This window comes from Chelonoidis abingdonii, chromosome 8, assembly GCF_003597395.2.
Source record: "Chelonoidis abingdonii isolate Lonesome George chromosome 8, CheloAbing_2.0, whole genome shotgun sequence".
Taxonomy (NCBI): domain Eukaryota; kingdom Metazoa; phylum Chordata; order Testudines; family Testudinidae; genus Chelonoidis; species Chelonoidis abingdonii.
The window spans coordinates 56,787,663-56,800,757 of record NC_133776.1 but is presented as its reverse complement, the minus strand read 5'-3'; the positions used below and the strand labels follow the sequence as shown (position 1 = coordinate 56,800,757).

Sequence of the window (13,095 nt, the reverse complement as noted above, 5' to 3'; positions counted from 1 at the left end):
GCCTATTATTCTCAATATTCTCATTTAATACTAAGCACTCAAGTTCACCCATCTTAGTATTTAGACTTCTCTCAGTTGTATACAAGCACTTATAAAATGTGTCAATATTTAGTTTGTCTGCCTTCATGTGACGTAATGGAATGGGACTCGTTCATCTGACTCTCTCTCTCTCTCTCTTCTGCTCCTACCTGTACTTTATCAACTTTTATCCTCTCCTCTTTACCAGGCTATACAGTATCCCCTTTAATGTCATCCCCTAAGGGATGGGTCTGTCTGAACTGTGTGCTCCTCCACACCTGTCGGCTTTCTCCCAGCCCTTAGTTTTAAAAAACTCCTCTAATTTTTTTAATTTGACATGATAGCCAAGGCTAGTCTTTCAGACACTGGTCTCCATTTCTGCAGGCCCAAACAATTATGGGCACAATTTTGTGCATGCAAATCAGACCACACACACTAGGACCCAGATTGTGTCTGCGCAAATTTGGGCCCACAGTTATTTGCAACTGCAATCTTTACTCCGGCACTAAGGTGAGATCAGTTAAAGCCAGGCTGCAGGTTTGATCCTTAAAGTCCAGAATAAAATAGCACTGCGTTTTCTGTAGTTAGAGGTGGTCAGTGAGTATTATCCATACTTAATACTCTTTTTCTCTAGCTACATCCAATCTCAAACAGTTTAGATACTGAAGTAATTCAACTTTAATATTCAGTAGCTCACAGTAAAATACATGCAAGACTGGATTGGTACCTATTATTTTTTTGGGGCAGTTTTTAGGTTTGCTTCTTGCTGTTACTCTGCAACTGTGACTTCACAAATAGCAGTTAGGACTCCTGCTGTGCCCTCAATATGCCAGCACTAACTCCAGCAGCGTAAGCTTCCTCACAGCAGTGTCCTATTAACTCCAGCTCTAGAGCTCTGGCAGAGAGTTCCCTCACAGTAGAGCCCAAGTCACAGTACATATATCCTGCAGCCTAAGCTTCCTCACACAGCAAGGCCAGCTATCATTCTGGCAGTTCCAAGCCTCCTTGCCACAGTGCCTGGCCTATGACACACGGGATCTCGGTGGTTTGAGCTTTATCGCCTAGTCAGTTTCTGCTCTGGTCTCATGCTTTGTGTATATCTTCTCTGCACTGTTATACCAATTATCCACACTTGGGTTAGTCAAGCCTGGATGTGAGCAGCAACACTGCAAAGCCAGACCCCCATTACTGGGTCCGGACTGGTGTTGTACTCATGGTGCTTTGGCTAGGACTTCTGGGGGCACATCTCTTGGTTCTTTGTGCTGTAGTGAGCTGAGCTGCTTTATGATTCTTTCCCAGCGAATTGTGGGAGAACTTGCCTTTCTCACAGTTCCCCCGGGTGCTCAGAAGGAAAGCACTGGAGAACTAAAAGCACCCAAGTGATTTAGCTTGTGTCCACACTGCAAAATGACAGATTACTAGCTCAAGTTGAACCTGTGCTCTAACCCATACCCCCCTCCCGCCCTGCCAGGCCTGTTAGCCTGGAGTGAAAGCACCACTGAAGTTGAATGAGAGGTTTGCATGTGTAGATGGGAAGGGGGTTAGGGCCAACACTGGAGTAAGAGCCTGGGAACTCTGCAGTGAAGACAGACCCTAACAGAGCATGGCGGCAAAGTGCAGAGCTAGGCACTGTACTGAAGAATTATTTCCCAGGACTGCTTGTCCTCTTTGTTTACTGTTCCTCCTAATCTCCTTTAATTTGAGATGTGAAGCATAGGTAAGGCTCTGGCAGAATAAATGACCTGCAAATAGTGCCACCCCCTAGTATTCTGCAATTGGGACCTTTCCTGCCAAATACCCACACAGACAACTGAAGCTACAACTTCCCAAAATGTTTGTTACTGCAAGCCTATTAGAACAGCCAGAGGAACTGTAAGGGCAAACTTTTTCCTGCTATGCCACACTCTTCAAGTCATAGGGGAGGCTGCTTCTTATCTGCCTTATACAGAACACAGAGGAACAGAGACAGCATTGTATAGCAGCTAAATGGGGAACTTCTAGGCAAGAGAAACTGAACATGCCGTAAAAATGGAAAACCAGACTGCAAACTGTGGCCGGCAAGACCTGTGTGCAGACTTTCAAAGGTAATGAAAAACTCTTTGGATGCTGAGAAAGGAGCCCTGCTTATGAAGTGCCATGGGTCCCATTTACACCACAATTGCAACAGTCTTCAGGAACTCTGTTAAAACACAGCTGTCCCACGATACATTAAAGCAGTGGTGTCCTGCAGTATAAACTGGATCCAACTATGTTAAGAATCATGCTAAAGTTCTGGATGTGTGTGATAAATGAACGGGTGGGGGCTGGGAGGGAGAACTTGCTTTTATGGACACCCAGCCAGCAAGTTAGCTATAAAATCCCTCTTAGTAGCTGTTCTCTATTTGCTTTACCTGTAAAGGGTTAAAAGGTCCACAGGTAAAAGGAAGGGAGTGGGCACCTGACCAAAAGAGACAATGGGAAGGCTAGAACTTTTTAAAATTGCGGCAAAAAAACTTCCTTTGTCAGTTTGTCTGTTGTTCTCGGGGGAAAAGGAAAGACAGGGCTGAAACTATGTTGTAAGAAGCTTGGAGCCAAGTATGAAAAATCATCTAAATCATATCTAAAAACTACTCATTTGAAACCCCTCGATATGTAAGTAGATCAGAAAATGTCTAGGAAGACACAATTAGGTTTATTTCTTTTTATTTCTTTATGGCTTGTGGACTCCTCTGTGCTAACCCCAAATGCTTCTGTTTTGCTTGTAACCTTTAAGCTGGACCTCAAAAAGCTTAGTCTTGATGCTTAAATTTTTGTAAGTGGGTTTTTTAAAATCTAGCAATAGCCTGAGTTTTCAAATGTATTTCTTTTTGTTTTTAATAAAATGTACCTCTTTTAAGAACAGGATTGAATTTTGTGTCCTAAAAGGTTTGTGCACATGCTGTTTAATTAGCTGGTGGCAACAGCTAATTTCCTTTGTTTTCTTTCTCAGGGTGAAAGGGCTTAAGGGTACCTCACAGGAAGAAATTCCCAAGTGTGCCTTCCTGGGTTCTCAAAGGAGTTTTTACACTTGAGTGGTGGCAGCATCTACCCATCCAAGGTCAGAAAAGCTGTAACCTTGGGAGTTTAATACAAGGCTGGAGTGGCCAGTATTAATTTTTAAAATCCTTGCAGGACCCCACCTTCTACACTCAAAGTGTCAGCATGAGGAATCAGCCTTAACAATGTGTCTTAAGTATGACCCTTAAAATATAGGTAGACTGCACAGATCCTACAAAATAGGTCCATGTTTTAACTTTCTGGTGGTATAACTGCACAGTAACTGTTCTTCAATACTGTTTCAAGCATAGACAGGGCCTTACATTCCCTAAAAAGACATTTCCCCAAGTAACATAATGCCTTTATCTGGAAAAACCATTTGCATTAAACATATTTTACTGTCTGTGGCCCTAATTTGGTGGGAGCAACAAAGATGGCACTGAAGAGCCAAGGAACATTTACAGTGGTTCCCAAATACAAGCTGCAGGGAGTGAACCAGTCACATGATGCTGGTTTTTCTTCTTCCTCTTTCCCAGGTGCTTCTACAGGCATTCAGTCTCCTTATTGCACTAGTAATGTATAATGTGTAGGAGGGAAAGGAAGCAGGCAATATCTTCACTCCCTCTCATTCACAGTCACACAATCTCTCTACTAAAATGTGGTCCACACCATGAGGAAACCCTTGTGACACCGCAGCCCATATTCTTCATAGAGATATTATGATGATATAATTATGGCATAACTATGATGTATTTTATACAGGACAGGTCATGTGAGATATCATTGAAAAAGGTTATAATTTACTGAATATAATTACCCTATTTGTATGCATGTATCATTTTAGTATCTGAAGTTAGGAATATTGTCTATGTATCTATTACAAATACGTTTACACCTGGGAAATGCCTACTAGGCAAAAGACTGTCAGTCTAGATGGCGAGCTGGAAACGCAAGTCAATGGACCATTAGGGAGAACAATAGGTCCTAGAAGAAGCTAACCTCTGACCCCGGAGCCTTGCCGGGGAGCCTTCCTGAGGACACTACAAACATGGCTCTTATGACACTATGGGGGCATGTGACCAGATCACATGGTACTGGACTCCATCTTGGAATACCAGTGTTTTTCCACTGAAAGATGTGGGAACCAAGCTTGCAGACAAAGGGTTCCCCAGCATATGCAAAAGCTTTTAAGGCAGGGGAGTGACATTATGTTGGTTCTTCACTGACTCCCCACCTAAAGAAGATTCTTGGAAACATCTGAGGAACAGTACTGAACTGGGGGTGCTGGACCCAGGCTAGGGGGTTTTCTAGCCTGTGAAAGGAATACCTGGGGTTTTAAGCTACAAGCAAGTGCAGCTTGCCCCTTAAGAGCCTGCAGCTGGCTTAAATAATCATTTACGGTGAGAATTTGCTGTTCATATCCAATCTTTTTAGCATATTAAGCGTAGATTGCATTTTTGTTTACTTGCTAGATAACCTGCTTTGATCTTTTTGCTATCCCCTATAATCAATCACTTAAAATCTGTATTTTGTAGTTAATACATTCATTTTTGTTTTGTCTAAAACCAGTGTGTGTGTGTGTCATAACTTGAGGCAGAAAGCTGTGTATATTCCTCTCCACATTGTGGGAGAGGGCGAATTTCATGAGTTTATGATGTACAGTTCCCTGTGCAGTGCAAGATGGTATAATTTTGGGTTTACCCTCCAGAGTGGGGTGTGCACTTGAGCAGCTGGACAGTTCCTTAGCTGAAGCCTTCCCATACAGAGCTGATCTCAGCATCTGTATGTAGCTGCAGCTGGGTGTGTCCCTACCTGCACATGTGCTGGTGGGGGCTTGAGGGCCTGTCATAGCACTACAGTGTACAGGTAGCCCAGGCTTGTGGGTCAGGCTCAGTGGTACCCCAGTTCCAGGTGGCACGACCCTGATCTAGGTTCACTAGATGTAAGCTCCCGAGGGGAACCCATCAGAACACTGATCTAGGTTTATTAGTTGCAAGGTCTCTTTCGAAAATGTTAGGTTTTGTTTTTAAATGTAGCTAGTGTTCTATTTATGTTGTTTGTGTGCATGTCTCTGTGAGTCTGATCCAAAGCCCACTGAAGTCGAGAGAGAATCCTACTGACACCCAATGGGCATGATCCGAAGTCCATTGGAAAATTTCATAAATACAGAACCAGGGCTCATTCAGGGACTTCCACAACTCCCAGTTGTCCCACATGAGAGTTGTTTGTTTGTCCAGGTACATAATTAGGCCCAGCCCTGTACCAAAATGTATTAATTGAAAGTAAACTAAAGTTTCACAGCTGTATTTGAGGAGCAATGAAGGGAATGGCCTACCGAGGATTGGAACCCTAAAGCCCAAATGAAAGAGAGTAGAACCTGAAATGAAAAAGTTGTGAATCGCGAACAAAGCACTTAGACTTCTCTACAGAGTACCAGTGCAGCTCTGCTAAACACCCTAAGGAAATCTGGTGCCAATATATCTCATTTGTGTACTCTCACATCATAGTGGTTGTGGGAGACCAGCAATAAAAAACAACTACTAATTCTAGGTCCTCTCAGCTCTTACCATTTCAAGGCAGATACACTAATTATCATGCATTTTATGATGCATAAAACTCTTAGATAAGAGTTTAAAAACAGATCCTGTCTGCTCTGCATGGAGATCAAAGATTCCAGTGCCGTGTTTCTCACAGTAGGGATATGCCCCAGTAGCAGAAGTTCTTCTGCCTTACTGATGTGCTATGTATGCCACCCAAATGCCAGCCACTGCTACAGAAGAGTCTGTGTTCCACTGGCACTGCCTGTAATAAATAATAAGTAACTTAGCATTTCTATAGCTCTTCCCTCCAAGTATCTCAGCACATGTCACAACTATCAACTGGATTAAAGCTTATAGCACCCATCAGGTTAGTTTGTAATAGGTTCTCTCTTATTCCCAAACATATAGGGCCTGATTCTCATTTACCCCAAGGCCCTTTTACGCTGCCAGAGCAATAGAAAGGTGTAAAAGGGGCCTTAGTGTAAATGAGAATCAGGCCCACGAAAGTATCCTGGAGAGATGTTTAGGGATAACATTCCCCTTAAGGATTCCTAAAAGCAATGGGGAAAAATAAATACCCTCTGAAGACTACAGAGGAAATGAGAGACGAAAGAGACTGAAGTATTTCTGTGAACATCCTAAAGTTTGTGTGTGGAGTTTTTTTTGTTTGATTAAAAGGATGTTTTTCAATGCATCTCCTTAACTGGCTGTCTCTGGGGAGATGCAATGTTGGGCAGGTATTCATCACAGCTAACTGAATGGTTATGTCAAACCCCAGGACACTCACCTGCTCCACATGGGGCTTCTTGGCAAAGGAGATCCTGGCTATAGAGTGAGAAGCTATAGACAGCTCCTGCCCGTTCACTTCTCCTTCCTCCACCTCCACAAGACCTGGAGCGAGAAGGGATATCATTAACATCATTACAAGCTACAAAAGGCTAACTATACTGCAACCACACATGTAGGTCTGTGTAAGTGTACACAGCTCTCCCTATTGGCATCTACCAGCACAAACAACCTAGTTAACAATTTGAAAGACAAATTGGCAAACCTAGTGCTCCCTGCCTACATGATATAGTCACCTGCCAGGATATGCCGTGCCATTACTCAGAGTGGAATCAATAACATGAAAGTGCAGTTCAATAGAGAGCTAACAGAGTGCTCAACAGATGACTGCTAGGTAGTTTTAGATGCAATTTGAGATGCTGACTGGATTTTAATATTCTTTCACTTCTAAAAATTTGGGTGACGTTCTCACCCCAGCTCTGTTCCCTTTAAGCAGCCTGGGAAGGCCACTGTAAATTATGACTGTCTAAATTATGCTAGGGGCACCTGAGTAGCCCAGGATAGAGAGGGTGCAAAGGTGGTAAAAAGCCATGGGGGGGCTCTGAGTTCTCTGATGCACCCATACGAGGTAGACCCCTGGAGTGTTGTTAACACAGGTAAGAACTTTTTTAAAAGAAATGTGACCTGCCGAAGTCTCTAAGGAGTCACCTGGCAATTAGCCAAATAACATGCTAGCTGTAATAGGAAGAGTTGCATCCTTACAATTTCCTGTTTTGAACTGGGGTGTGCGCCTATTTACACCCACAGTGGGATCTACAGTTTCCAGAAAAATTTATGTTTCAAATAGGGAGTAGTGGAGGAGAGAAGGATACCATCAAGGGAATGGAAATGTTACAGCTTAAATTTAGCTTGGCAGGCTGCTTGTCTTCTGCTATCTTCAAGGCTCCAGACCTGTATTTGATTTTCAGTGTTTTTAGTCATCCTTTGTTTATAAAGCTGTGCTTGGAAATTGGAAGGTATTTTGGGGAGCTTCATCTCCATCCAACTTATTGTTCTATTCAAAAACAGGACACCCCCTAACCTCGCATAGGATTGGAGTGTTACCCTAGTTTAGAGTCCTCTGACGCCCTTGGAGAAAGTCAGGGGCCTAGTTCTTCTTCCAAAGCACTACATGAGTCACTGACAACTTGTCACTCACAACAGGTTTCACAGTGCAAGAGCTCATTCATACCAGGAGGTAGAAGTACTGCTTCCTGGTGCTGGATTATCAATTAAAACAGATTATATGAAAACCTCACACAGGTCCAATAATGTTCTGAAGCATGGATGTAGAAGACTGCTGGCACTTCTTCCCTCCCACACAGAACCCAAATTTAAAGCAATAGTGCAAACTGGTAGGGTATCGGGCCAGTACCTGTGTTCTGGGCACTGATGAAGGCCACCTTGTTAGTGTCAGGTTTGAGGCGGATGAATCCACATTCTCTGTGCATTGGCTTCCTGGTGTCTGGATGGAAAGCATTAAACCTGTTGGGAAATCAGGACACTAAAACTACCAAATTTCTGCTTTGGAAGAGTAGCAAAAAGCAAGGTGTTCAGCCCAATCTCATCACCGAGAGAATGATACATTTTTCAATGGTATGGTCACCAGCAGCACCTACATTATGAATAGAAGAATACAAAAAATGTCTCCACACTATGGATGCACTGGTGGTTGGCATAGCAGTAAAGCAGCTTTTCAGCAGTGCAAGTTCTAAACCTGTATAAGATATATCATGTTATGCCTAGCTAACATTTACAGAGATACTTCGCTTTTCATGCTTTTGCTTGGAATTTTCCACAGCTCATTTGTCTCAATACAAGGACTCACTGAGAGGGATCCTTGGGAATTCTGCCCTTTCATTGATTGGGGACCACCATTTACCCTATATACTCCTCCTTACTCATTTAAATATCTGACCTTATACCATCTATCTTCCAGTTTGGAAGGCTGGCTACAAGAGCCATTAAGTCATTGCTCTTCCCCACAAAGCACAGATACACTAACTTGGAGACATATGTAGACTCCATCAGCCCCCACAATTATGTTTTCTGGTCAGTCTTACTCTGGGTCTTGTGTGTAACAATAAATTCCATTAGTGCAGCTGGGTCTGCCTGCACTTTTGATTACTAATTAAATACTGTCAGACTAGCAGAGCATACTTTTTCCACTTCTTTCCTATTTCCCATGTCACTAGATGGCATTTCCAACCCCTCATTTGTTGTGATGAAGTGGGAATGTTCTTAATGTTACCTCTGAATACTGTGTGGGTGCCTCAGTTTCCCCATTGCATTTCTTAAGTCTTATCAATACATTAGAAGCAAGAGGAAGACCAAGGACAGGGTAGGCCCACTGCTCAGTGAGGAGGGAGAAACAGTAACAGGAAACTTGGAAATGGCAGAGATGCTTAATGACTTCTTTGTTTCGGTCTTCACTGAGAAGTCTGAAGGAATGTCTAACATAGTGAATGCTTATGGGAAGGGGGTAGGTTTAGAAGATAAAATAAAAAAAGAGCAAGTTAAAAATCACTTAGAAAAGTTAGATGCCTGCAAGTCACCAGGGCCTGATGAAATGCATCCTAGAATACTCAAGGAGTTAATAGAGGAGGTATCTGAGCCTCTAGCTATTATCTTTGGAAAGTCATGGGAGACGGGAGAGATTCCAGAAGACTGGAAAAGGGCAAATATAGTGCCCATCTATAAAAAGTGAAAAAAAAACAACCCAGGAAACTACAGACCAGTTAGTTTAACTTCTGTGCCAGGGAAGATAATGGAGCAAGTAATTAAAGAAATCATCTGCAAACACTTGGAAGGTGGTAAGGTGATAGGGAATAGCCAGCATGGATTTGTAAAGAACAAATCGTGTCAAACCAATCTGATAGCTTTCTTTGATAGGATAACGAGTCTTGTGGATAAGGGAGAAGCGGTGGATGTGGTATACCTAGACTTTAGTAAGGCATTTGATACGGTCTCGCATGATATCCTTATCGATAAACTAGGCAAATACAATTTAGATGGGGCTACTATAAGGTGGGTGCATAACTGGCTGGATAACCGTACTCAGAGAGTAGTTATTAATGGCTCCCAATCCTGCTGGAAAGGTATAACAAGTGGGGTTCCGCAGGGGTCTGTTTTGGGACCGGCTCTGTTCAATATCTTCATCAACGACTTAGATGTTGGCATAGAAAGTACGCTTATTAAGTTTGCGGACGATACCAAACTGGGAGGGATTGCAACTGCTTTGGAGGACAGGGTCAAAATTCAAAATGATCTGGACAAATTGGAGAAATGGTCTGAGGTAAACCGGATGAAGTTCAATAAAGACAAATGCAAAGTGCTCCACTTAGGAAGGAACAATCAGTTTCACCCATACAGAATGGGAAGAGACTGTCTAGGAAGGAGTATGGCAGAAAGAGATCTAGGGGTCATAGTGGACCACAAGCTAAATATGAGTCAACAGTGTGATACTGTTGCAAAAAAAGCAAAGGTGATTCTGGGATGCATTAACAGGTGTGTTGTAAACAAGACACCAGAAGTCATTCTTCCGCTCTACTCTGCGCTGGTTAGGCCTCAACTGGAGTATTGAGTATTATATGAGAAATAAGGAATTGTGTGCAGAGTTAGGCACACAAACAAGGAAAGTTTTGTGTGTTTGCAGTTGCACTCTGATCAATAATCTCCTTTGTTTATGAACATGTTACTTCTCCTGTTTGGCCTTATCTAGACACAAAAGTTGTACTGCTTTAACTATACCGGTATAGTTAAAGAGGTACAAGTCTCCTAGTGGAATGCAGTTATACTGGTATGAATGAGCTTCTACCAGTATAGCTTATTCCTGGATGGGAATGGCAATAAAGCTACACATGTAAGGGGCATAACTGCTTGTATAACTACATCCACACTAGGGGTTATACCAGTAAAATCATATCAGCTAAAAAAAAAATCACCCCCAACCAACATATTTATAGCAGTACAAAAACTGCATGTTGTCTAGGGATGTGTGCTGTCTTTTGCACTATGTTAAGAGCTTGTAATTATTCCTTTCTCCTGCAGTCAGAGCAGTAAACTTTGTAATCTACACCCAAAACTGAGTAGCAGACAAAAAGCTTATTTTTACCAACATGAATACTGAAATGTTAGCTAAAAGATCTATCTTCCTCCAAATCTCTTTTTTCTTTGCACACAATTTCTTAAACCTACATGTCCAAAATGACTAAATAATTAGCTCTTTACCCTATGCCCTACTAAACACTTCATTTAATCACTCTATTTTTTTTCATTATCTACAATATAGACAGATTGCCAGGATTTAAATGGACAGATCTAGCAGCCTCTTCATAGCTGCTTGTGTGAGGACACATGGACTGTTTGTTTAAATTTATAGCAGAAAGGGTCTGGGTCTAGGCAGAAGCTCTACAGTGAAGCAGAGTGAGTAGCTCTAGAGATAATCTTATTAAAGTACCTAGCTCAGCATTAAGAATATTGTCTGCCTTGTGCCTTAGGCCAGTGTAAATTTGTGGCGATATTTGTACTCGTACACACACACACACACACACGTTTAAGTGTCTAGAAAGTTAAAAACCTACTGATATTCAAAATATAATGATTCTTTGGACCACTCTGACATAAATCTCTCTCATGGAACCACTCTCTTGCCCAGCCTCCCAAGTCCTCCGCTGCTTGGCTCTCAAAACTTTGCACTTTGTGGACCACATGGGTGTGCTTTATTAACTGCTTGTGGTCATTTGGCAACAGGTCACTAGCATGTGTACACTTAAAATTATCGTCCTGCTCTCCAGCCTGCGACACTTATTTCTGCATTCCCATTGAGGTGTGCAGTGATTTGTAAACGTTTAAATGAACAGAAATGCAGATGAATGTTTAATCAAGAATAGCAGTTGACAGATTTAGGTGTGTAACCCAGGCACATGTTTCAATGGAGCTGTTAATGCACAGCACCTCTAAAATCAGGCCACCCAGTCAGATCCCATCATATCCTCTCATCTGATGGGTGAATATTTTTACTATACCACTTTTTTTTTATGTGCAGCCAGTAAACCTGTTGGGGTTTATGCACGCTCCATCCAAAGGTATTGCCATGACAAACTAAGTTTTAGACTTACGAAAAGTTCAGCATGGGCTGCCCCACATGAGAGATGTGCACCTCTTCCAGGTACTGAAAGGGCTTCATCGTAGGGAAGTCACCATCTCCTGGTGGGTCTGACAGCCAGGTGCCCAGCATCCAGGACAGAGGCTCAATCACAGGGTTTAGCTGGGGGGTCTCTGTTGAGAAGGAGGAAAGAATCAGGAACTTTTGACTCAGAGATCTGCTTAAGAGTTCTCTGTCAACCGCGCAGAGTGAGGGAGAGTTTGTTATAGAAAGCATCTCACAGATGTTAGGATACATCATCACTGCTTCGTGCTAGATCAGTGGCACCTTCAAAGTATGAATGGAGCTGGGAAAAAAGGACAACAGCTGTGGAGAAAAAGTCTGACTTACAATTCGCCTCTTGGTCTTGTAGTTAATACAGCATGTGACTGCATGCAGAGCTCATCAACCTCAGGCTTGATAAAGAACAGGTGTATGTTCAAGGGAAAACTGTGAAACTTCAGGGCTTAAAGTTAGGCACTAAAAACATATTTAAGATACCTTCATTACATGGCCTAACTTTCAGAAGCGCTGAGTATCTGCACCTCTTCCTGGCTTAAGCAGGAGATGTGACTGTTCAGCATCTCAGAAAACAATCTGCCTAACATCAGGTGCACAACTTCAGTCATCCAACTTTCAGAAGGTTGGCATAAGTCTCTAGAAAAGGTCAGGAAGTAGGATGCAGAGCCATTAAGAACAGTTCTGGTTGTTAGTCTAAATGCAGTGTCACAAGAGAGGACAGTCAGTGGCAGCCTTTCCAGCCACAGAATCTGATGCCACAATGTAGCTATGAACTATACATGGAAGAGGATGGGGATTTAATAGAGGAGAATGAAGGTGGTTAAAGGATCTCCTGGATATAGCATAGCTATATTCTGCAAGAGTACTTGAAAGAGTGGTACCCTCACACCCTTGCCAAGTTAAGTTCCATTACTGATACAAAACATGGGGCTGCAAACCAGTCTATTTACAATACCTACCAAGGTTATAATTCCATTTAACAGAGCATAGGGATGGCAAACATGAAACATAGATGACCAGATTTCCAATATATCCCTGTTCAACAATATTTCACCTAGGCATCCAAGGGAAACCACAGACCCACAGCAGGATATCTCATAGAAGAATTCTTCAGGAAACTGATTGACAGATCCACCTCACAAACATTTTCAGTGCTCCAAGCCAAACCAAAAAATACAATATGCATGTCTGGATGAAGAATGACAAAGATATAATCAGGACTAGTTTGTGGATGTTCAAGAGACCAATCAAAACTTGGGCACAAACTATTGGAAGGGGCTAATGAGGCCATAATTTGCCTCCCCTCTGCTGGAAACTCACAGTGAGTTGTTTCCCCACTGCTAGACAGGAATAACGGTTAGTCCAGAAGTTGCTTTGCTTATGCTTAAAACTGGGGCTAAGTAAAAGCCAATTAAGACACTATGGCATACAGGTTAAAGTAGAAATGGACTAGAAAGCTGCTCTGTGATGAGAATAGCTCTATTCCATTACTACATTTATATGGAACCTTTGTCTCATGAAACAAAGATG

At 42.4% G+C, this 13,095-nt stretch overlaps 1 protein-coding gene across 5 annotated transcripts in view; it reads right to left on the bottom strand.

Moving 5' to 3' along the window:
- Window positions 1–13,095, bottom strand: part of THAP4 (THAP domain containing 4) — a 142,573-nt gene that overhangs the window by 94,539 nt on the left and 34,939 nt on the right. For 4 of the 5 annotated variants that reach the window (XM_075068634.1, XM_032795900.2, XM_032795891.2 and 1 more), the window contains exons 3-5: window positions 11,519–11,678; window positions 7,774–7,883; window positions 6,361–6,464 (exon numbers count right to left, since the gene is read on the bottom strand). In XM_075068634.1, the coding sequence (XP_074924735.1) occupies window positions 6,361–6,464; window positions 7,774–7,883; window positions 11,519–11,678 (374 nt within the window). Of the gene's footprint in view, window positions 1–5,368; window positions 5,411–6,360; window positions 6,465–7,773; window positions 7,884–11,518; window positions 11,679–13,095 lie in introns of all 5 variants that reach the window. The other variant, XM_032795884.1, reaches the window with a different exon arrangement.